The sequence below is a fragment of the Drosophila arizonae genome, chromosome 3 (assembly GCF_054131065.1).
Source record: "Drosophila arizonae isolate 15081-1271.41 chromosome 3, UAZ_ARI_1.0, whole genome shotgun sequence".
Taxonomy (NCBI): domain Eukaryota; kingdom Metazoa; phylum Arthropoda; class Insecta; order Diptera; family Drosophilidae; genus Drosophila; species Drosophila arizonae.
In genome coordinates this window covers 22,559,058-22,580,534 of record NC_142923.1, presented here as the reverse complement: position 1 = coordinate 22,580,534, position 21,477 = coordinate 22,559,058, and the positions used below count along the sequence as shown (strand labels likewise).

At 41.1% G+C, this 21,477-nt stretch overlaps 4 protein-coding genes across 7 annotated transcripts in view; 2 read left to right on the top strand and 2 right to left on the bottom strand.

The window, feature by feature from the left end:
* Positions 1-70: 70 nt before the first annotated feature.
* Gart (trifunctional purine biosynthetic protein adenosine-3 Gart) lies at positions 71-21,466 on the top strand. Of its 2 annotated transcripts, XR_016268946.1 has the most exons (10): positions 71-808; positions 7,236-7,483; positions 7,576-8,225; positions 9,179-9,404; positions 9,598-10,013; positions 11,232-12,278; positions 12,348-13,758; positions 13,921-13,970; positions 14,040-17,309; positions 20,644-21,466. XR_016268946.1 is itself a non-coding variant. In XM_018003648.2 (7 exons), exons 1-7 carry the CDS (start codon positions 629-631, stop codon positions 13,646-13,648), a joined length of 4,068 nt encoding a protein of 1,355 aa, XP_017859137.1. In that variant the 5' UTR covers positions 71-628; the 3' UTR covers positions 13,649-13,803. The 2 variants fall into 2 exon arrangements, 1 of the variants encoding a protein (XP_017859137.1); XM_018003648.2 differs by lacking the exons at positions 13,921-13,970; positions 14,040-17,309; positions 20,644-21,466 and having other exon boundaries at positions 12,348-13,803.
* On the bottom strand, positions 2,376-3,384 carry Pcp (Pupal cuticle protein). The gene is made up of 2 exons (XM_089463663.1): positions 3,174-3,384; positions 2,376-3,108 (listed from the first exon to the last, which is right to left on the bottom strand). The coding sequence occupies exons 1-2, from the start codon at positions 3,201-3,203 to the stop codon at positions 2,614-2,616; spliced, it is 525 nt and encodes a 174-aa protein (XP_089319789.1). The 5' UTR covers positions 3,204-3,384; the 3' UTR covers positions 2,376-2,613.
* Positions 14,771-16,069, bottom strand: LOC108611169 (dnaJ homolog subfamily C member 28). Its single transcript, XM_018003652.2, has 2 exons — positions 15,928-16,069; positions 14,771-15,867 (listed from the first exon to the last, which is right to left on the bottom strand). The coding sequence occupies exons 1-2, from the start codon at positions 16,021-16,023 to the stop codon at positions 14,884-14,886; spliced, it is 1,080 nt and encodes a 359-aa protein (XP_017859141.1). The 5' UTR covers positions 16,024-16,069; the 3' UTR covers positions 14,771-14,883.
* The window catches only part of lilli (AF4/FMR2 family member lilliputian), a 121,071-nt gene continuing 116,323 nt past the window's right edge, over positions 16,730-21,477 (top strand). For 2 of the 3 annotated variants that reach the window (XM_089463627.1, XM_089463625.1), the window contains exon 1: positions 17,363-19,283. The gene's annotated coding sequence lies outside the window, so the exon portion shown is untranslated. Of the gene's footprint in view, positions 16,871-17,362; positions 19,284-21,477 lie in introns of those variants that run through there. The other variant, XM_089463626.1, reaches the window with a different exon arrangement.

Sequence of the window (21,477 nt, the reverse complement as noted above, 5' to 3'; positions counted from 1 at the left end):
CCTCTGAAAAGGTTATCGTTGTGTTTTTGTTATTTTCCAAACGGTTTCTTCTGCCACCAATAACAAAAACAAGAGAGTGCATTACAGTTAGGGACCGACGCCAATCGGCAATCCAATGACTTTCTTATCAGCTCGCAGCAACGTAAAATATGTATAAGACGTGTATAAGTGTGTGAGAGAGACAGAGTGAGAGAGAGAGAGCGCGCATAACATAATCAACTGGTATCGCGACGAATTCGCGTTACCTAGGCCTGTCTACTATTTTCGCTTTTTATTTTTGCCTACACATAAAGTATTTAATTCAGTTCAGTTTCAGTTGAAAACAAGGCGTCGTGCGGTGCGGTTTACTATTAGCAAAGAACGGCGAAAGCAACATAAGAAGCATAGCTGAAAAGAGATCAAACAAAAGCCACGCTCTCTCACACTCTCGCCGCTCAATTCGCTCTTTGTTGCTCGTGCGTGCCAAAAATCGTCACTGATCGGAACACGTGGGCACGCAGCAAACAGAATACAACGATAAAAATACAACGAAAACAATTTAATAGCAATTATTTCGCGTCATTAAAACGTGCAAAGTTTTCTGATTATTAGTATTGTTGTTGTGCTTTAATATTAACAAACGGCGAATATGTCAAATCGCGTGCTGGTCATCGGTAGCGGTGGGCGTGAGCACGCCATCTGTTGGAAGCTGGAGCAGTCGCCGCTAGTGTCGCAAATCTACGCTCTGCCGGGCAGCTTTGGCATTGAGCAGCTGGGCGCAAAGTGCCAGAATCTCGGCGCCGACGCACTAGATGCGAAGGATTTTGAGGTGAGTGCAGTGCACGCTCCGGAGGTTCGTCGTGGTTAGCTCAGTGCAGCCGCGCACTGTGCTCACTGTCCTTCACTTAACCTTCGAGCCGGGCTTAAAGTTGCGGCGGATGCAACCACGGCTATGCGATGCTGCAAATTTATCAACATTTTATTGCTATTTTTTTATTACACATATATATGCCTGCTTTTGACATTTTCTTTTATGATGCTCAGTTAATTTGGTTTTAATGTTAAGCGGAGCTCGTAAATGGATCCAATCAAAAGCGTAACAGCGGCCAAACTTTGCATTCTCTAACTGTGTGCATGTGCCTATGTGTGGCAGTGTGCGCGCGTGTGTGTGTCTGTCTATAGATACTTTAACCCCTAAGCGGCATGACAGCCTGTGGTAGATTTATTGTTGCCTTGAGGTGATTGAGATTCTTAGACATTTTATTAACGAAATTTAGTGATATATGAATAAATTATGTACAATTTTTATTTAAACTGAAATATGATTTATTAGCAAACAATTTTACATTTCATCAGTATCATTATATATATATATAAAAAAAAAAATAATAATAATAATAATAATAATTAAAATTGTAGAACAAATATATTTGAAAAATTTAAAATTAAAATATAAAACAATAATTTTTATATTTTTACATAAACTATAAATTTAAATAAGTATATTTTCCCTTTTTCATTTTTAATTTGTTTGTTCTATAATTTTTGTTGTTTTATAATTGTCAGCAATATTTTCTACATGGTGTAAGAAAAGTTTTTACTTACGTCATGTAAAGTATTTCCGTTGCTTTCTAAAAATATACACAAATAACATGATATTGATAGATTTCCTGATAATATAATCTAGCAAACAAAACAGCTTTACATATTCGCGATCACGCCTTTTGGAAAAACAATAAATGAAATATAGTAAATAACTCAGTATTTAATAATACTGAATCGAATCATCTGGAATTTAATTGAAAGGTTGTTATAAAGTAGATGTTTAAAATTAAAAAAAAAAAAAAATTCTTATAGCAGAGTCCATTCAGCATATAAAAATATTATACTCTGATTTCCCATTTTGAATGGATTCTGAATATAAATAGGGTATATAGGCTTTCTAAGCAATTACAAATATGGAATATGGGCACATCTACGTCCGTTAAAATGTAGATGAGATGAGAAATAAATAGAAATCATTGACAAAAAAAAAAAAAAAAAAAAAACAAAACAAAAAAAACTCTTTAAATTCAGTTAGATTGAACAAACAAAATCGATGTTTTTTTGTCTCTATCAATAGAAACTTTGAGATTAATAAATCCAGCCATATCAATCAATTAGACTCGCCTTTAAATCTTAAGTAAATGCAATTGCATTCGGTTTGCAATTTGTTCGCCTATTACAATATAATATTTTTTATATATTTAATTTTTTTTTATTTTTTGTCAAATAAAATCTTTCGCTTTCAATGCGGCTATAAATTCCGTTATCTATTAGCGGGTCCATTTATAAAGTCGCTCCACGCATTAGCGTCTGCCCGATTGACGCCTGAGACGGAGTTCGAATATAAACAATTTCATTTGTTTCATATATCTTTTTGTATATTTTCGTTTTTTTTTTATTATTTTTTTTTTATTTATTATTATTATTATTTTTTTTTTTTTTTTGTCTTAGCACTTCTATCAATTAATTGTTTAGATCAAATTCACAGTTTGCGTCTGGCTTGTCTGTCAGTCTGCCATTTTCCCTGCCCGCCCCGAACCCGACCCATCAGCCGTCTCCATACATCCAATATGGATCATTCGATCGCCCTTAACGTTGCGTGGGTGGTGCATGTGTCAGATGCACCACCTTGGGCGTAACACTGGGTCGAGTACGCGGCGTCGTCGGCTCCTGAATGTCGCGTTCGTACACCTTAAAGGCCTCCGCATCGTGAGCCACAGTCTTCAGCTCGCCCGTATAGTAGTCTCTGACCTGATACGGATGTGTACGGATATAGGCCAATGCGCGCAATATGTAGTCGGGCACCTTGGGTATATGATCGCCCACGGGATAGTAGCCCTTCTCATCGGCCACATAGCTAATGCTAATGGGCGTGCCCTCAGGTGAGATATAACTCGAACCGCCTTGCACGGCAATGCCTCCCAATCCGGATTGTTTGCCCGTAATGCCATTGGACGTTTCGTATGCATAACTATAGCTGCCGTCCGGATCCACGTTCAGTTCGTTGTGCAGCGTATGCGTATTACGATCCGAATCGGGTATATATGCAGCCTGGATCAGAGCTGTCACGCACACGAGTTGTATCTATAAAATTTGCACACATTTTGATTAATTGAAATCCAATTGGAATTTGAGTTCAAATAGCTTACAAGCAAAGAGAGTTGCATATTGTTGCACATTTTCGGAATTGAAAAAAAAAATATTTTAATAATATTTAATAAAATTTTTTTTTTTTTTTTTTTTTTTTTTTTTTTTTTTTGTAATTTCGTATATATTTTATTTAATTTATTTATTTATTTTTTTTTTTTTTAAATCTCGAAATCTTGTCGCGGTTGTTCGTTCTAGCGCTTTAAATCAACGACTGTTTGGTTGCTTTTTGCATGCTTTCGTTTTTATATACAATTCGCTTGCCATGAATTTTTGTGCTTTTTCGCTTTTTTGTTGTTTTTTAATTTTTGGGGATTGGAAACCCAGTTCCGAGAGCGAAGGCGTCGTCTGTAGCCGTCGTCTCCAGCCGCTCGTCATATCATCATCTCAAGCGGCAGTCATAAATTAAATGATTTTATTTGGTTTAAGCGAGGCTTCGTTGTTTTTTTTTAATTTTTTTTTTTTTTTTTTTTTTTTTTAATTTTTAACTTTTGCCTTTTTCCTCTTTTTGTTTATAATAATTATTTTATATGTGATCGCCAAATGGTTGCAGTTCTTAAAGTTTTGTGGGCCGGTTAAATATCATTTATTGCTCTTAATATCAGATACCCTATTCGAAGGTTATATGGCACCTCTGATTTGATATATATATATGTTTATATATATCTATATGCCTATATATATTTTAATTGTTGTTGATCTTGAACACAATTATTGCCTTGCATTCCATAATTTTTAGTTCATTTTTGTTTGCAAGAAAAATATTCCAGAGATCGTTGAACCGCTCATAAATGTAGTACGATTAAGGTTTTTGTTTTACGGGGCTCGTTTACGTAAGTGAACTTAAGTCAACAGATATACTTAACCAGTTTACAAATATTTCTACACATACTTAAAAACAAAATAAAATTGCTTCTATTATTTGGAAATGTTCTTTAATCAATTATTTTCGATAATATATTTTTAAATTGATTCGTCTCCTTAAATGGGATTTTCTAATTTATTACGATTGTTTATTATTTATTTTTGGCTAAAGCTGTTTGCTAATTTGGGGGCAAGGCAGGGTGATGAGCTATAATCAGGTATCAAAGAAAGCTTTTAATCCAAGTTTTTATTGACAAGAAAAAGCATTTTAATGTCACTTGTATAAAGTTTAATAAATAGCCTTTGAGAATCGCGTAGAAAGGTCATGCTAGGCATAGGAGTAGAAAGAATGATGAGAAAAGATTTCAAAATGGGAGGTGTGAAAGAAAAAGGGAAGCGGAAAAGAGAAAGAAAGAAGATAAAGATACGAAACAAAGTTAGAAATATGAAAGATAAATAGTGAATAATTTACGGAGAGAGAAGAGACGAAGAGAGATAGAAGGGATGAAACAAATAGAAAGAAGCGAAGACATAAAGATGGGAGTAAGAGAGACAAAGAGATAGACGTCTATTTACAAAGTGGTGACAAAGAGAGGGAAATAGAGAGAGAGAGAGAGAGAGAAAGAGAGAAGTGGACCAAGATGTAAAGGAAGAGAAAGACAAAGAATCAAGGAAAAGTTGGGAGTCGAATTGAGGCAGAGATCGAAAAGTAAATAGATGGCGACAGAGGAAAAAGGAAAGGAAAGAAAGCGAGAGGCAGATAAATATAGGATAGCTAGACAAACAGAAAAAAAGGGACAAAGAAGAGGAACTAGAGGGAAAGTGAGTGAGATAAACTGAACGATTAAAAAATAGATCTAAAGTGAAAGACAAACCAAGAAAGCCAACAGGAAATAGATTCATTCATAGAACACTGTGAGCGAGCGACACCAACAAATTATAAGCATAAAGCTCAGCAAACAAAATTCGTTGACTCTCAGCTTTCATATAAACATTAATGAATTACTCATTATTTATATACAGAGTTTCTAGTTTAAAGCTGAGAACTATAGAGTCTATCTAGCTGAATTCCTGTTCTCTCCATACTTATACCCAATCCCAGCCAACAAACCGTAACTAATCTATCACATTTGCTGAGTCGTGAATTACTCATTTGCATACAGTATGCAATATAGTAAATTATGTGTCATGTCTGAGGAGTATTAAAACTGTTCTTGGCCAAGTTTGGAAAGTGGTCAGAAATTCCGAGACATCGTTTGGGAAATGGGAACCTTGGCCGGATTGCCATAAATGGCTTCATGAAATTGCGAAATGTGAAGACGTCACATTTTAGCAGCTGACTGGGAGCAGACGGCGAGCGCTGTGAACGTACTTGAACCCCAAAAATGTGGGAGACGGAGGAAGAGAGTGGGTGGAGTGAGGGAGTTGGAGGTGGCATAGGGGAGAAACAGTGCTGTTAATGTGTTAAATAGTCTGGAACGCAGTTGCACTTTGTGGATTCTCCGTTTGGGACTGGCGCCAACTCGATTAGAACCGAGACGAAGACGGAGCGCATCAGTCACGTTCATCCCAAACCGGATGAGCAGGCTCCGGATTTTTGTCGATCTTGTTGTTCAGCAGGCATAGCTCTTAACTGAGTCAGTACATCTTTTGAATGCTGTTGTTGCTATAATTATTTTACATTTAATTTTTTGTTATTTATTTTGTTTCTTAAAAAATTTTTTTTCTTTTTTTTTTTTTTTTGGTTATAACGCCATTCACCAATACGACAATGCACCCAGTTTAATGGCAAACCAATTAGGAAGGAATTTTTGCCATGGCGACAAATTGTTCTCAATGCAGAACCGGCTATAATTTATTTGTTGCCAGCATTCTGGGCTTGCCCTGAATTAAGAAATTAGCATTTAAAATGGTAATACCCCATCTCAGACTGTCAAGAAAGGGCATGATAAGGAGGAGGAAGAGTTTGAACTTGTGGAAGTTTATGCTTTAAGTAAAGAGAAAATTTTCCATTTTTCTTTTCTTTAAAAAATTAGTTAGGCGTTGGTTCTCCGTAGAACAATAATGGGTATTTCATAGTCGAGCTTGCTTACGTTCGCAGCATTTTGCACCAGTTGCATGACAAATTCCCCTTAACTTATTTAGCATACCACATTTCTGGGACCGAGCAACAAGTATGAAATGTTGCTGGGAATTTCAAAGTCATGCATACATTATGTATTACATATTATATTATATTTAAATTATATTTAACTCCTGTACATCCCGAATCGCCTTTTATGGACAAATAAAAGATGTAGAGCTTCTGATTAAAATTTGCATTATGTATACCATTACATAGCATCTCATAGTCTGTCAAACTTTGAGCATTCCAATATACTTAAAATTTGCTTAAATATATAAAGTAAAACATATAACAATTATTATATTATTAATCATTATATTAAAGTTTCATCTTTGTTTACAGGTCAATTCATAGTCTAGCATACTGCTATCACTCTATTTTGTTAAAACTAGAAAAGTTTGCATTATATTATCAGTTATAGAGTATCTCATAGTATGTCAGAGTTTACTTAACTTTATTTTTAATCCAATATAATAGCATAATTTATAAATATTTCATTATTAAACCCGTCAATTTAATTTACTGGGTATCTCAGAGTCGATTACATTCATTCAAGCTTGCTACACAACTTGTTTGCATAAAATATGAAAACATACAATTTATTTATACATATAACAATATTTCACACCTCACACAAATTACAAGGCATCTCTTAATCAGTCACAGCTTTGCCAGGCCCTCTCGCTAATTAGTTTACAAGTCCAAGTTTTTGCACGAATTATAGAAACATATAAGTTATTTATAAATCAATATTTCAACACATGTTAAAGGGCATCTATCAGTCGGACAGGTCCTCGCTTGAACTCGCTTGCATAACAAATTTGCAGCATATAACTTATTTATAAAACAATATTTCAATATATGTTAACAAATTACAAGGCATCTCGTAGTCTGGCACACCCTCCCCGTTCAGGCGCTTAACTTACTCAAAATGGTTTAAGCAATTTATTGTCGACAATTTACAGGGCATTCCATAGTCTGTCATGCCCTAGCCTCTCTCTCTCTCTCTCTCCGTCTCTCCCTCTCTGTTAACTTGTTTACACTAAAAATTCTTTTGCATTTGACCTTTTGCCAGGCCATTGCCAAGTGGTGCCAGCTGAACAAGATCTCGCTGGTGGTGATCGGGCCCGAAGATCCGCTGGCTTTGGGCCTGGGCGATGTGCTGCAGAGGGCGGGCATCGCATGCTTTGGGCCCGGCAAGCAGGGCGCCCAGATCGAGGCCGATAAGAAGTGGGCCAAAGACTTTATGCTGCGCCATGGCATACCGACGGCGCGCTACGAGAGCTTCACGGATGTGAACAAGGCCAAAAAGTTTATACGCAGGTAAAGTCGAAATGAGTAAATTTCAATTAAATTTCAATTAAATTAAAAATGAATAATAATCACAATAATAATTCTCGCCTTTGCTTTGACAGCGCCCCGTACGCCGCTCTTGTGGTGAAGGCCGCCGGTTTGGCTGCCGGCAAGGGCGTCGTGGTGGCCGCCAATGTGGAGGAGGCCTGCCAAGCTGTGGACGAGATACTGGGCCAGCTGAAGTATGGCCAGGCGGGCGCCACTCTCGTCGTGGAGGAGCTGCTCGAGGGCGAGGAGGTCTCTGTGCTGGCCTTCACCGATGGCAAAACCATTCAGGCCATGCTGCCCGCCCAGGATCACAAGCGTCTGGGCAACGGTGATACGGGGCCCAATACTGGCGGCATGGGCGCCTATTGTCCCTGCCCCTTGATCAGCAAACAGGCCCTGGAGCTGGTCCAGCGCGCTGTGCTGGAACGGGCCATCAAAGGACTGCAGCAGGAGCGCATTGCCTATCAGGGCGTCCTCTATGCCGGTCTCATGCTCACACGTGACGGTCCGCGCGTACTCGAGTTCAACTGTCGCTTTGGAGATCCCGAGACGCAAGTGATACTTCCGCTCCTCGAATCCGATCTGTTCGAGGTGATGCAGGCGTGCTGCAAGGGGCAGCTGGAGCAGCTCACCTTGCAGTGGCGCAGCGGCCTGAGTGCCGTCGGCGTGATTATGGCCAGCGCGGGCTATCCGGAAACTTCTACAAAGGGTTGCGTCATCACAGGTGAGCTGTCAACTCGTTTATGCAACAGAAATTCCCTTTTCGCATGTGCCGGGAAATTCACAAAACAATTTTGCATAAATTAAAATAATAATATTAATAAATGCAGCTGAGATTTTAGTATCTGACGAAACAAGTTAGGCCTGCATATATTACTTGTATTATATTGGCCTGTGATTCGACCTGATCGATGCCCAATGAGATAATGATCTACCGGTCATTAGCCATACTTTAATTAAGCAACTAGGACTTCAAAAGAACTTAATTACTTAGAATAGGTACTATGCCTAGACATTTGGAATCCTTTGTGGTTCTACTCTGTACTAGAAATGATAGATTATAGGGTTGAGATATCAAAGCATAGATTAAAGTTTCTAAAAGAACTGAAGAGCTAATTGTAGCTGATCTAGATCTAAAGAGCAAATTAGCTTGGCTGTTAGCCTATTACCCTTAGCCTAAAACTGAAACTGAATAGATCTAGCCTAAGCAGAGATCAGAGAAAAGAGGAAGAGGTGAGAGTCTAAACTGAGCAGAGATCAGATAAAGGGATCAGATAAAGGAAAGGGTCTAGCCTGAGCAGAGATCAGAGAAAGGAGAACCAGATACAACGGAAATGAAACAAGAAGTGTAAAAGAAAAGAAGATGATGGCAAAAGGAAAACGGAAGGTGAAAAAAGGAAAGAGAGAAATAGATAAGAGACGATACGATAAGAGAGCAGAAAATATGCAACAAGTCAGGAGAAAGGAACAGAAAAGAGGGAGAAGAGATACAAGGGAAATGGAGCAGGAAGAGGAAGGGGATATAGGGTGGTAGCACAAGAAATAGCAGAGCAGGAAATGTGCAACAATTCAGAAAGCAAGAACAGAAATGAAGGCGGAAGGCAGGTCAAAGAGCAAAGCCCAAAATAAATAATATATTCCTATTGTCATCTATATTCATACCTCGATCTATTCCAGGTCTGCCCGCTGCCAACACAGAGACTCAGCTGATCTTCCACAGCGGCTTGACCGTCAATGCCCAGCAGGAGCCGCTGACCAATGGCGGCCGAGTGCTCATTGCCATTGCGCTGGACCCGAGCCTCAGGCAGGCCGCTGCGCAGGCCACCAAGCTGGCGGAGGGCATCAGTTTTGCTGGAGCTGGAGCACAATATCGCACGGATATAGCGCAGAAGGCGTTCAAAATGTAAATCAAATGAGATTCGAAAGGAAATAAAGAAAACATGAAATAAATGTTCATCAAGAGATCATTATGTTACGAAATCTCACAGATCTAATCAGGCGAATCATGCACGCTCATCATTTGTGTTTGTGTGTCTTCCTTCCCACTTTCATGCCATCCCTCTTTAACTCTGCTTTGCTCTCTATCATCTCCTTAGGGCGCCAGCTCCCTCGCTCAGCTACAAGGACAGCGGCGTGGACATCGATGCTGGCGATGCTCTGGTGCAGCGTATCAAGCCCCTATCGCGTGGCACCCAACGCCCCGGGGTCTTGGGTGGTCTAGGCGGCTTCGGTGGTCTGTTTCGCATCAAGGAGCTCAGCTACAGGCAGCCGGTCATAGCGGAGGCCACTCATGGTGTGGGCGCCAAGATACAGTTGGCCCTGCAGAATGAGCTCTACGATCACATTGGCTACGATCTCTTTGCCATGTGTGCGAATGAGCTCCTGGAGCTGGGCGCTGAGCCAGTTGCATTCCTGGATTACATTGCCTGCGGCAAGCTGCAGGTGCCACTCGCCGCACAGCTGGTCAAGGGCATGGTCGATGGCTGTCGGGATGCCCGATGCGCTCTAGTTGGTGAGTTGAGAGCTGATCAATTTGATATCTATTGGTAATATCTTAATTGATTGCAAGTCTTGTGAAAGATTTGTCCTATATGATCTGATAGGGCGTAGTTAAATTTGTTTGATAGGATCAGTAATGACAGAAGATTTTCTGTATCAACATATTGTAAATAGCTTTCGTTTTATCTAAAGCAAAGCTCGCATATATCTGTTTTCCATTTATCGATATCCCCAAATAGGTCTGTAATAATATAAATAGGTTTCTCTCATACTTTGAGAAATAACTCTAAGACTAACCCATTGCGTCAGTTCTTCAACGAATTCGTTTGCGATCGCACCGAAATGTTTTTCCGCGGGTTTTCTGTTCTGGTTACTCCCCGATCTTTTGGTTGAGCTCAGTGAATGTATTACATAACCATGTATTACATAACCATACGACAGTTCTACTATTAAAATAAACATGGGAAAGTGAACACCGTATAGACTTTCTGAGTTCCTTGTTGAACTAAATTGTGCGAGCGTCAATCGTATCGAGAGATGAAAGGAAACCGAAGGCTCTTGCTCAGTACGAGCCAGAGTGAACGTGATTTTTTTTCGGTTGATATCTATGGCTAGAAATGATCTTAAGCTGATCCTTAAGCAATGCTTAAGGCTTTTGTTGCTAACTATATGCCTAATAATTCATTTCACTAATATTTTCTTCTACTTACTCTCTGTCTATCTCTCTTTCTCCTCATCATTAATCTCCTTACTTACTCACTCACTCTTTCCTTTCATTCAAACCTTCGTCATATTTTTTCTCTCTCTCACTGTTTCCTGCTTCTACTGTTTTCTCTCTCTCTCTTTTCATCATCCATCTTTCCTTAAACTCGTCTCTCTCTCACTATCTATTTTCCCTTTAATTCATACTTTATTCTACTTATTCTCAATCTTCATTCCATATCTTCCCTTTTATTATCTTATTACTTATTATCTTTTCACTCATACCTTCTACGTACCTCTTACTTTCTATCTCTTTCTTTTCGCCATCCGTATGTCCTTTCACTCATACCTTTTTCTTCTTAATTACTCTGTCTCTCTCTCTCTAATCATCTATCTTCCTTTTCACTTCTTCCTATATTTTCCCTTTCCCTCGCACCTTCTTCTAAGTACTATATCACAATCTCTCCATCTATCTTTTCACTCATACTTAATTACTTACTATCTCTCCCACTTTTCATCTCTTCTCCAGGTGGCGAAACCGCTGAGATGCCCTCTCTATATGCAATCGGACAATATGACATGGCTGGCTACTGTGTGGGTCTGGTGGAGAAGTCGCGCGTCCTGCCCCGCTTCGATAGCTATCAGGCTGGGGATTTGCTTGTGGGCTTGCCCTCCTCCGGGCTGCACTGCGCCGGCTTCAATGAGCTGCTCACTCAATTGGCGGCGGCTGGTGTGAATCTCAGGGATCGTTCGCCAGTGGGCGGCGACAGTGGACTCAGCTTGGCTCAGGTGCTGGGCACGCCCACCCGAATGTATGTGCAGCAGCTGTTGCCCCATCTGCAGGCGGGTGAGATAAAGGGCGTGGCCCACGTGACCCACGGCCTGCTGCACGATGTGGAGCGGCTGCTGCCCGCTGGATACGAAGTGGCACTGGACTTTGGCGCTGTGCCCGTGCCACAGGTGTTTGGCTGGCTGGCCGGGCAGCTGCAGCTGACGGCGCAGACGTTGCTGGAGCGGCACAACTGTGGCATCGGCATGCTGCTGGTGCTGCCCCAGGCCAGCCAATTGTGGCGCACATCCCTGTCCGGTGCGAAGGTCCTGGGCATTCTGCAAACACGTGCAGCGGGCGCAACTGGCGCAAGGATTCAGGTGCGCAACTTTGAGGAGCAGCTGGAGGATTTGGCCACGCCATTTGGTGGCTTGGGCAGCAACCAGTTGCCCTCCGAGGTTGTGGAGCTGACGGAGCCACTGCCCACGACAGTGTTGCGCGAGGATTGCTTTGTAAATGCCAGCGGACGCCGTCTGACCCGCCTACCCGCCCACTATGTGGATCCCATCCTCATCCTGGGCACCGACGGAGTCGGCACCAAGCTCAAAATCGCCCAGCAGACGGGACGCAATGGTAGCGTTGGCATCGATCTGGTCGCCATGTGCGTCAACGACATCCTCTGCAATGGCGCCGAGCCCTTCAGCTTCTCCAGCTACTACGCCTGCGGCAAGTGGCAGCCCCAACTGGCCGCCGAGGTGGCGGCGGGCGTGCACGAGGGGGCGCGGCAGGCGAACAGCAGCTTCATAGGTGAGTGCCCAAGCTAAGGAGGCATCTTAGGAATCTTAACCCTAATCTCCACCTGCTCTCATTTTGCAGATGCCCACTTGGCCGCCCTGCCGCTGCTGTACGAGCCGCAGGTCTACGATCTGGCTGGCTTTGCGCTGGGCATAGCGGAGGGAGGTGCGATATTGCCACGCCTGGACGAGATTCAGCCGGGAGATGCGCTCATCGGTTTGCCCTCCTCGGGCGTGCACAGCAACGGCTTCAGCCTGGTGCACACGGTGCTCAAGCGGGCGGGTTTGGGCCTGACAGATCGAGCTCCATTCAGTGAGCGCACGCTGGGCGAGGAGCTGCTCGTGCCGACGCGCATCTATGTGCAGGCCCTGGCGCCGCTGCTCGCCCAGGCCGGCCATGGCATCAAGGCGCTGGCCCACATCACTGGCGGCGGCCTGAGCGAGAATATACCGCGTGTGCTGCGCAAGGAGCTGGCGGTGCGCCTCGATGCGAACCGCTTCCAGCTGCCGCCGGTGTTCGCCTGGCTGGCCCAGGCTGGGAATATTGCGCCAGCCGAGCTGCAGCGCACCTACAACTGCGGCCTGGGCCTGATCCTGGTGGTGGCCCCACAACAGGTGGAGCTAGTGATGCAGCAGCTGCGCTACACGCAACGCGCCGTGCTGGTGGGTGAGGTCGTCGCCCGCAAGGATGCCCGCAAGCCGCAGGTGGTGGTGCAGCATTTCGACAGCCTGCTGACGCGCAGCCAGCGGCTGCTGTTGGTGCCACGACGACGCGTCGCCGTCCTCATCTCGGGCACCGGCAGCAATCTCCAGGCGCTGATCGATGCAACGCGCGACTCGGCGCAGGCGGTGCACGCGGACATTCGGCTGGTGATTAGCAATAAGGCGGGCGTCTTGGGGCTGGAGCGTGCCAGCCGGGCGGGCATACCATCGTTGGTCATCTCCCATAAGGATTTCGCCAAGCGCGAGGATTACGATGCGGAGCTGACGCGCCATTTGGTCGCCGCACGCATCGATATCGTTTGCCTGGCCGGCTTTATGCGTGTCCTGAGCGCTCCCTTTGTGCGCCATTGGCGCGGACGTCTCATCAATATCCATCCGTCGCTGTTGCCCAAGTATCCGGGCCTGCATGTCCAGCAGCAGGCGCTCGACGCGGGCGAATCGGAATCCGGCTGCACCGTGCACTTTGTGGACGAGGGCGTCGACACGGGCGCCATACTCATCCAGGCCCCAGTGCCCATCCTCAAGGGCGACACGGTCGAGAGCCTCACCCAGCGCATTCACCAGGCCGAGCACTGGGCGTATCCGCGCGCCCTGGCCTTGCTGGCTAACGGTTCGCTAGCCCTCAATGCGGAGGGCAAGTGCGTCTCGAAGATGAACTAAAATTTGTTGACTGCATCAATATAGGGAATAGGAAGATTCCTCAAATAGGGGGAATTCCTCAAATTAGACAACATCCATTTGCATGGTATACGATATTATAATACATATATGTAAGTACTATATATTTACGTTTTTAATAAACTGTTGTTAAACAACCGAGGGTATTTCTGTGGGGAGTGCTCGACTAGAAGATAGCCGAACATGACTTAGATATGCGAAATGTTGTTGAGCATACAATATTTTCAAATATTTCCTTTAATTATTTCCTCTAGAAAATTTCCTCTAAAATACTTCCTTAAAGCATTATCTCCAGATATTTCCTGTAAGTATTCCCTCTACGTACTTCTAAGCATTTCTTTTAAATATTTCCTCTAACATACGTTTTTTTAAGTATGTCCTCTAAGCATTTCTTCAAAGCATTTTTCTGGGTATTTCCGCTAAGTAATTCCTCCAAGCTTTTCTTCTAAGTATTTCCTGTAAGTATTTCTTCTAAGTATTTCCTCTATAATGTTTTTTTTGAGTATTTCTTTAAGTACTTCATCTAAATATTTCCTCTAAAATTCGTACTTTATATGTTTCCTTTAAATATTTTCTCAAAGTATTTCTTCCAGGTATTTCCTTCAATTATTTCCTCTTAGTATTTCCTTTAGGTATTTTTTCTAAGTATTTTCTCTAGGTATTCCCTCTAAGTATTTTCTGTAGGTATTTCTTCTAAGTGTTTTCTTTAAGTATTTCTTCAAAGTAATTTCTCCAAGTCTTAACTGTCCGACTGACCCCACTAGGCCTGTACGACTGAAGAAATGCTACAGCTGCTGCCCTTTATATAGGGCGACTAATACTCACACACTGATTCGTGCTCAGGTAGGGGACCAATGGGAGCACCCTCTGCTGCTGCAAGTATTCCAGCTCAAATAGAAATACATATAGACAACTTAAATTCAGAAATGAATGTGATAAGAGATTTACCTCTTAATTGATTCACTAATAATGTTCATATAATATAATATTACGACTTTTGCTCTCTCAACTAAAATATCACAAATTAAGAAGAGAATTATACATAATAAGAGATTCATATTTATGTGGGATTGATGGGATGAGTTAAAATAACAACTCAGCTCCTTCTTTGGCTCTCAATTTATTTACATATCACGTTCCTTATCACACTCTCCGTTCTCTTAACTAAAATATCACCAATTATACAAATGTACTACAAATAAGCTCTCTCGATTGCCTCACAGAAACATTGAGAACAGATTCACCATGAAGCCGCGCTCGGTGTTGGCTGGCTCGGTCTTGGCCTGCAGCTGTTGGGGTCTTTTCATGTTGCGCTTTAGATCCGGCTCCTTGAACACGCTCTCGGCCAGCCTGTCCAGGGTCAGGCGAAAGTATTGATTCTCCAGTATGGGCACAATCAAATTGTATTTGTCTATGGTTTTGTTCAGCTGCTTTATGTCCTCCGCATGGAGTTGGGCAAACTTTTGCCAGGCCGCCTGCTCCTCCAGGGTGGCCAATGGCCAGTCGCCGTAGTAGCAGCGCTCGTTTCGCAGCTGTTGCTTCAGCTTGGCCGCCGCTTCGCGTATGTCCCGGCTAAGTGTGATCCATTCCGGCGTGAAGCCATTGTCCAGCATTATTTTGTTCAGCTTGTGCGTGGTAAAGTCCAGATAGGGATTCTGGGTTTGGGCCAGCGACAGTGGTTTGCCGGCGCCATTTAGATTGTTGAAATCGCCCTTGGACATGGCCTCCTGGATGAGATCCTCGACAACACGATCGATCCCATATTTCGTCTTGATCGCATGCTTGCCGTAGTAGCTGCCGCCTTTGCGCATTAGGGCGTGCTCTCCGGCTGCCGCCTTCTCCACCCGGTGTTCGAGTACACGCTCCTGGGCCTTCATGGCACGCACCTGCTGGTATTGCTTCTGGCGCTGGAAGGGCGTGCCCACGCCGATACCCTCGTTGGAGAGATACTGACGATGCTGCGGCGCCGTGTGTCGTATATCGAATTCCAGTTCCTCGTCCTCGTTCTCGCTGATGTTGCGACGGCTCTTGGCGAATTTCTCCTGCAGCATTTTGAAAGCTTCGTCCACCTGCTGGAAGCGCTCGTTGCTTGCCTCATCGCTGTCGGCGTCGGGATGGACGCGCTTCACCAAATCCAAATAGGCGCGACGCACTGTCTCCTGGTCGGCGGATTCATGGACGCCCAAGATGCGAAAGCATTGCTAAAGAGAAAATGAAGAAGCATTACATATAACTGTTTTCCTCCTGGCAATCCCACTCACCTGATAGAGCTCACGTTTCTTCAGGTGCACGGCGCGTCTGCAGGTGGCGTTGAGAGGACTTATCAAATTACTCAAAATGTTTACAGTCGGCAACATTTTTTATATTTTAATGATTTTTAATTGTTGCTAGCATGCCAGTGACACAATAATTTTCTGGCTTGCTTTACATTTAATAAGCAAGTTTAAATATATATGCACATATTTGTTATTCAATAAGTGGCAAATGACCAAAACAAAACAATCAAAACAAAATACGATTAACAGAGTCTTAACAGCAGTCTGTTCTGTAATTGCAGCTGTTAAGCTGCGTGAGCAAATGCATATTAATTATAATTTCAAAATTACATTAAAAGAACACATAAAAAATATTTCTCTATTATTAAAAAAGTTTATACTTGAAATCCATATAAAATTCCTTGTAGCAGTGTTGAGCAGCATACTGTCCTTGGCACCTATCATCTGTTGCATTTCAATTAAAATGTTACATATTCTGTTAACCATTTAACTCTGCTAACGATTATGTGAGCCTCTTAACAGTGTCGTTTATGACATTTATGACATACATACATTAGAAACTCGTCTTTACTCAAAATGGCACTGCTCTTCTTGCCATTCTCATAAATCATCATGATTAAGTAAGGCCGTCTTACGGATTTTAACAGTTGTCGTGTGGCCAGATTTCGGCATGGAAAACAGCTGTTAAATTTTTGGCACACTTCGGTCACACAGTATAAAAAAAAACTCGTTGCACACAACAGCAAAACACGCAACAAAAATTTATATTAATTCGATTTAACACAAAACGCATTACAATTCAAACCAAACAATAACAGCCAGCGAAGTGCCTCAACTGGCCGAACGTGTGCAAACCATGTGCAGTGCAATAAGCAATAGAAAATGTTTAATTTAAGCAACACACACATCTAAAAAAATATATTTTTTCGTAAGTGTCGCAGAATTTACTAGTTGCTGTGTGTGCGTGCCCCACTCATGTGTGTTCGCGTGTGTGTGTGTGTGCATGAGTACGTGCGTGTGTGCCTGTGTGAATGTAAACGTGTGTGAGTGACTTTGACTGCAGTTTACGAACGATTTATTTGTTGATTAAAATGTAATATAAATGTACTCTAATTAAATGTGGTAAAGGCAACAGCCGCGCCAATCACAACACAACAACAACAAATTTTGCTGCTATACAACACTGCATTAAGAAAAGAGAAACAAAAAAAAGAAGAATAGCAGCATGTCGCGTCGTTGTGTGTGTGTCGTCGTCGTCTCGTCACAGTCTGTCAGTGTATGTGTGTGTTCATTAGTGTTTGTGTTAAATAATGTTTAAATATTTTTTTAATTCGCACAAACTTTTATATGTTGCAGTTCACGAAAAGGTGAGTTATGTCATGTAAATGATTATAAACAAAAGCCTGACCAAGTCAAAAGTTCGTCAACAGTCGACCCCCTCCCCTCCCCCCGCTAAAACACATATATTCTCTGCCTCTCTAGTTAGCACTCTCTCTCTCTATTGCTGCTACTCTCTCGCTCCCAATTTCGCTCAATCTAGGCAAGCGGTCTCTCTCTCTTAATTTCATTGCGCTTTGTTTTTAAGTGTCATTTTTGTAATTGGCTTCTTTTTTCCTTTTTTTTTTTTTAAATTTTAATTTGCTATGCGCGATTCGCGCGCTTATTGTGAATGCGCAAAACATACAAACTAACGTCAAATGTCAGACAGGCCGCTCTCGCTGTTATTTGCCAACTCTCCCTTGCGCGCTCTTTCTCACGGCAGTGACAATGTTGTCTTTTACATATGTATGTGTGTGTGAGTTTGATTTGTTTTTGTATAATTTACTTTTTACGTATAACAAACAGCCTTAAGCTTATATTTTAAGCACGTAACCTAACACATTTCACTATTCTTCCTCTATGATTTTTGTTAGCTTCATCTTTTTTGCATTCTTTTAGATTTGATTAGATGTGCCATACTCACAAACACACACACACACAGGCAAATCGTATTCTGATAAGATTTTAATTGTTTGAAACGGACATGCCAATAATATGCTGATATGAGAGCCTAGTATGCTATTAGCTCGACTTTTACATGAGGGAAAATGTTCAATTTGAAAATCATCTTTGCAGAGAAGATCGATGAGTGAAAACAGTATAATTTCATAATTAATCGAAAATCGATATTCATTATTTCTTACTTAAATAAAACTGCCACACAATTTTGTAAATTACTAAAATTTGCCAAATTATGTGAGACTAAAAATCAAACTTAGTTTTTAAAATAATAACAAACTAATCGTTTCGCGTGCTAATTTTGAGATGCCCTAAGACCTTGAACACAAGTGTCTTTCGTTTATTTATTTGTATTTGCTCAAGCAAGAAACTTATTTCAAAACAATAAGCAACCAAAGAGAAGTGACGGCAATAACAAACAAATAAACAAACAAACAAAAAGTATAACAGAGCGAACATTAATTGTTGATTTTCGCACGGTTTCAAATTCCAATGCATTGGCAACACTAGCGCTAACTAGCAACACAAAACACAGATACGCGCGCACACACTCGTGTCCACAAACAGACACACACACGTACGCAGTCAATAGCTAGCAAAAGTAACAACAAACAACAGGCAAAAATGTCAGGCGTACTCTCTTTCTCTTATTTTGTCGTTGTAGTCCACTCTCAAACATTCATTCACAATTTTACTGTAACAGCCGACTGAAAGAGCGCACAAAATGGAATGCGCATATATAAATGAAGCAAACATATGTTGTACTTACACATATTGCAAAGCAAGATATTTATTGTAATTCAATAATGTAAATGAGAAACGAACTTTACTTACTATGTGATCATTGTTACCCGTTAACAGTTTATGTTAAAATTTAAGTTAAATTGCACTCTCGAATTTTTAGCGTTCGTTTCGGTTTCTCTCACTTAAGGCAAATTTAACAGAGCGCGAGCGCCACCTGTTAATTAACAGTTGCCTAACATACACAATTTGAGTCAACATGCTCTCTCTCTCTCACTGGCAACAGAACGTAACAGACCCGGTTAGCAGTTGGCGCCAGTGTAAGCAGTTTTTTATTAACAGTAACAGAACGTCGTCGCGCCGGATAAGATGTAAAAGCGAATAGCGAAAATCGTGAAATTTTTTCCATCTACACGCGCCCGTCGAACCAATCGCCATGCTAAATAAATAATAAAATATATTTATATATAAAGAAAATTATTACAAATAAGTGGTGTGTAGCAATTGTAAAACAAGTGCAATAAGTGATGAGTTCATGCAAAGCAAATAGCAAATAAAAGCAAAATCAAATGCAAATGCAAAAGCAAAAGCAAATATAATACGTAAGTTGTGTTTATTAATTATTTATGACAAAAGCAACAACAAAATGAAACAACGCGTCACAATTGCCTTTTTCGTAGCGTCGTCGTCGTCGTCGTTGTCGTTGTCGCAAGTAGAGCAACGCCGCGTTACCGTCGCCTGCCGCCCCTTTTGACCAACACACATAAACACACACACGGAATTATTTTTATTATTACCTCTCTCGTTCTCGCCAACTCTTGCGATCTGTGGCGCCTGCAAACGCTATGCAAATTAATTAAAGCAATAGAAACAACAACAATAATTAATGAAATCAATAGCAGCCGTCGCAGCCGCCACAAAAGCATAAAATAAAAATTTCGCTTTCGCATAGGCAGCAACAACAACAGCAACAACAGAAAAACGGTACAGAAAAAGTGAAATGCGCATTGACTTCAAAGCTAAATTTGTTGTTGTAAATTTTTCAAACGGCACTTGGCGCTCAATCGCGGGCTCTCTCGCTCGCGCGTAACGGCACTACTGCCAAGGTACTCGTGATGTTGTTGTTTTTGTTGTTTGGCAGCGACAAGCACAAAGCAAACGCCAAAAAAACGGTTATGCGTGCGTTGCCCTTTGGGCTGCCTATGCCTATAACAACTGTTTGTAACATAATGAATGAAATACTACAAAAACAACTGTGCATAGACAATTCTCTGCATTCGCACATACACACACACACACACACACACACACACACACATGTTAATATGTATATACGCATGCCTAGCTGCACATACATAATTACAAAATGATTATGTTATTTGTCTTGTGGCTCATCTGCCATGTTTATGTTCTTAGTATGTATTTTGTGTGTGTATGTACATATATTTTTCTTGATTTTTATTTAACACCTGCTTTTTTCCATCAGCGCAAGCCGCGCACTCAAATAAAGTCGCAGCTGCTCTAACAAAAACGTTGGCAACACACCCCATGTCTTACATACCATGTGGTTGGCAACTCTGCTTGTGCCTCATGCAAATGCAATTGCGATCAACAGCTGAACGAACAGCTAGACGTAAAGAAATGCAAGCGGAAAAATAACATCCTCGAGCGTGTGTGTCTTGTTGTTGTAGTCTCGCTTGCAGAGGTTGACAACGATAGTTGGCAACACTGTTGCGTATATTAATATACTTAACAGCTGTTGAGAGAGTAAAAGAGTGAGAGAACGAGCGCGCAAGAGTGTAGAGATCAAATTTGAGAGCGTTTATTGTCCTTGGGTATTCGAGTAGTTGTTGTTGTTTTATTTTTCCTCATTTGGGTTTGACGAACTTTTAGGCATTTGGTCACACCACTCTATGATTTTGAATAATTAGCAATCTTTAAATAATCAATTTAAATTTACAGCCCTAAAAAAAATTAAATTAAAAAAAAAAAAACGAAAAAATTAAATAATAAAAAACCAAAAAGAAAAAAAAATTAAAAAAGCGCCTCAACAAAAAGCAATACATAAATAAATAAATGGAATTATATTACATACCAACATAAATTGAAAAGTTAAATACATAATGATATAAAACAAAGCGAAAATATGCAAATTTGTAGCCATTAGCTTTAACAAAATAATAAGCAAACGAACGCATAACATTTATGAGCAGAAAAATTCAGAAAGCCTATACAAGTACGCCTTCCAATAGTTATATATACACATTATATACCGTTATTTATACACACAATATGCATGCATTATATAGAAGATGATTATTATAAGGAAGAAGATGATGATAGTGAAAGTGAAAATGACGATGCTAAACGGAAATCGTCTTAATTAGTTGATAAAAAGTGCGTTAATTCTAACGATGCAATCAAATCTTTAAATATTAGCATATTAAATCGTATATATATATATTACTTATAAATATATATATATAGATATTTGCATACATATATTTCTTATAACAACGAATACACTTAGTAATTAATGAAAATTAAAAGAAATTGATCAGCTTGCTTAAAAAAAATAAATAAAATAATAATAAAAATCCATGCAATTACTTTAGCAAATTTACTTTAAACGTAAAACCAAAATTTATCAAAAAGAGACAAAAGCAAAAGAAACCATTTAAAAGCAGTGCAAATTCTAAAAACTTTAAAATAAGAAGAAGAAAAAACACACATTTTTTATATGCGCCCCAAGTGCTTAAACTTCAACAACAACAACAACAACAAACGAAAATACCC

What these genes read in the sequence shown, in the direction of transcription:
- Gart (XM_018003648.2), top strand. Translation starts at nt 629, where the DNA reads ATGTCAAATCGCGTGCTGGTCATCGGTAGCGGTGGGCGTGAGCACGCC. An exon ending in TAGATGCGAAGGATTTTGAG is followed by an intron (nt 809 to 7,235) that starts GTGAGTGCAGTG and finishes ACCTTTTGCCAG; the next exon opens with GCCATTGCCAAGTGGTGCCA. An exon ending in GCCAAAAAGTTTATACGCAG is followed by an intron (nt 7,484 to 7,575) that starts GTAAAGTCGAAA and finishes TTGCTTTGACAG; the next exon opens with CGCCCCGTACGCCGCTCTTG.
- Pcp (XM_089463663.1), bottom strand. Translation starts at nt 3,203, where the DNA reads ATGTGCAACAATATGCAACTCTCTTTGCTT. An exon ending in ATATGCAACTCTCTTTGCTT is followed by an intron (nt 3,109 to 3,173) that starts GTAAGCTATTTG and finishes CAAATTTTATAG; the next exon opens with ATACAACTCGTGTGCGTGAC.
- LOC108611169 (XM_018003652.2), bottom strand. Translation starts at nt 16,023, where the DNA reads ATGTTGCCGACTGTAAACATTTTGAGTAATTTGATAAGTCCTCTCAAC. An exon ending in AGAAACGTGAGCTCTATCAG is followed by an intron (nt 15,868 to 15,927) that starts GTGAGTGGGATT and finishes TTTTCTCTTTAG; the next exon opens with CAATGCTTTCGCATCTTGGG.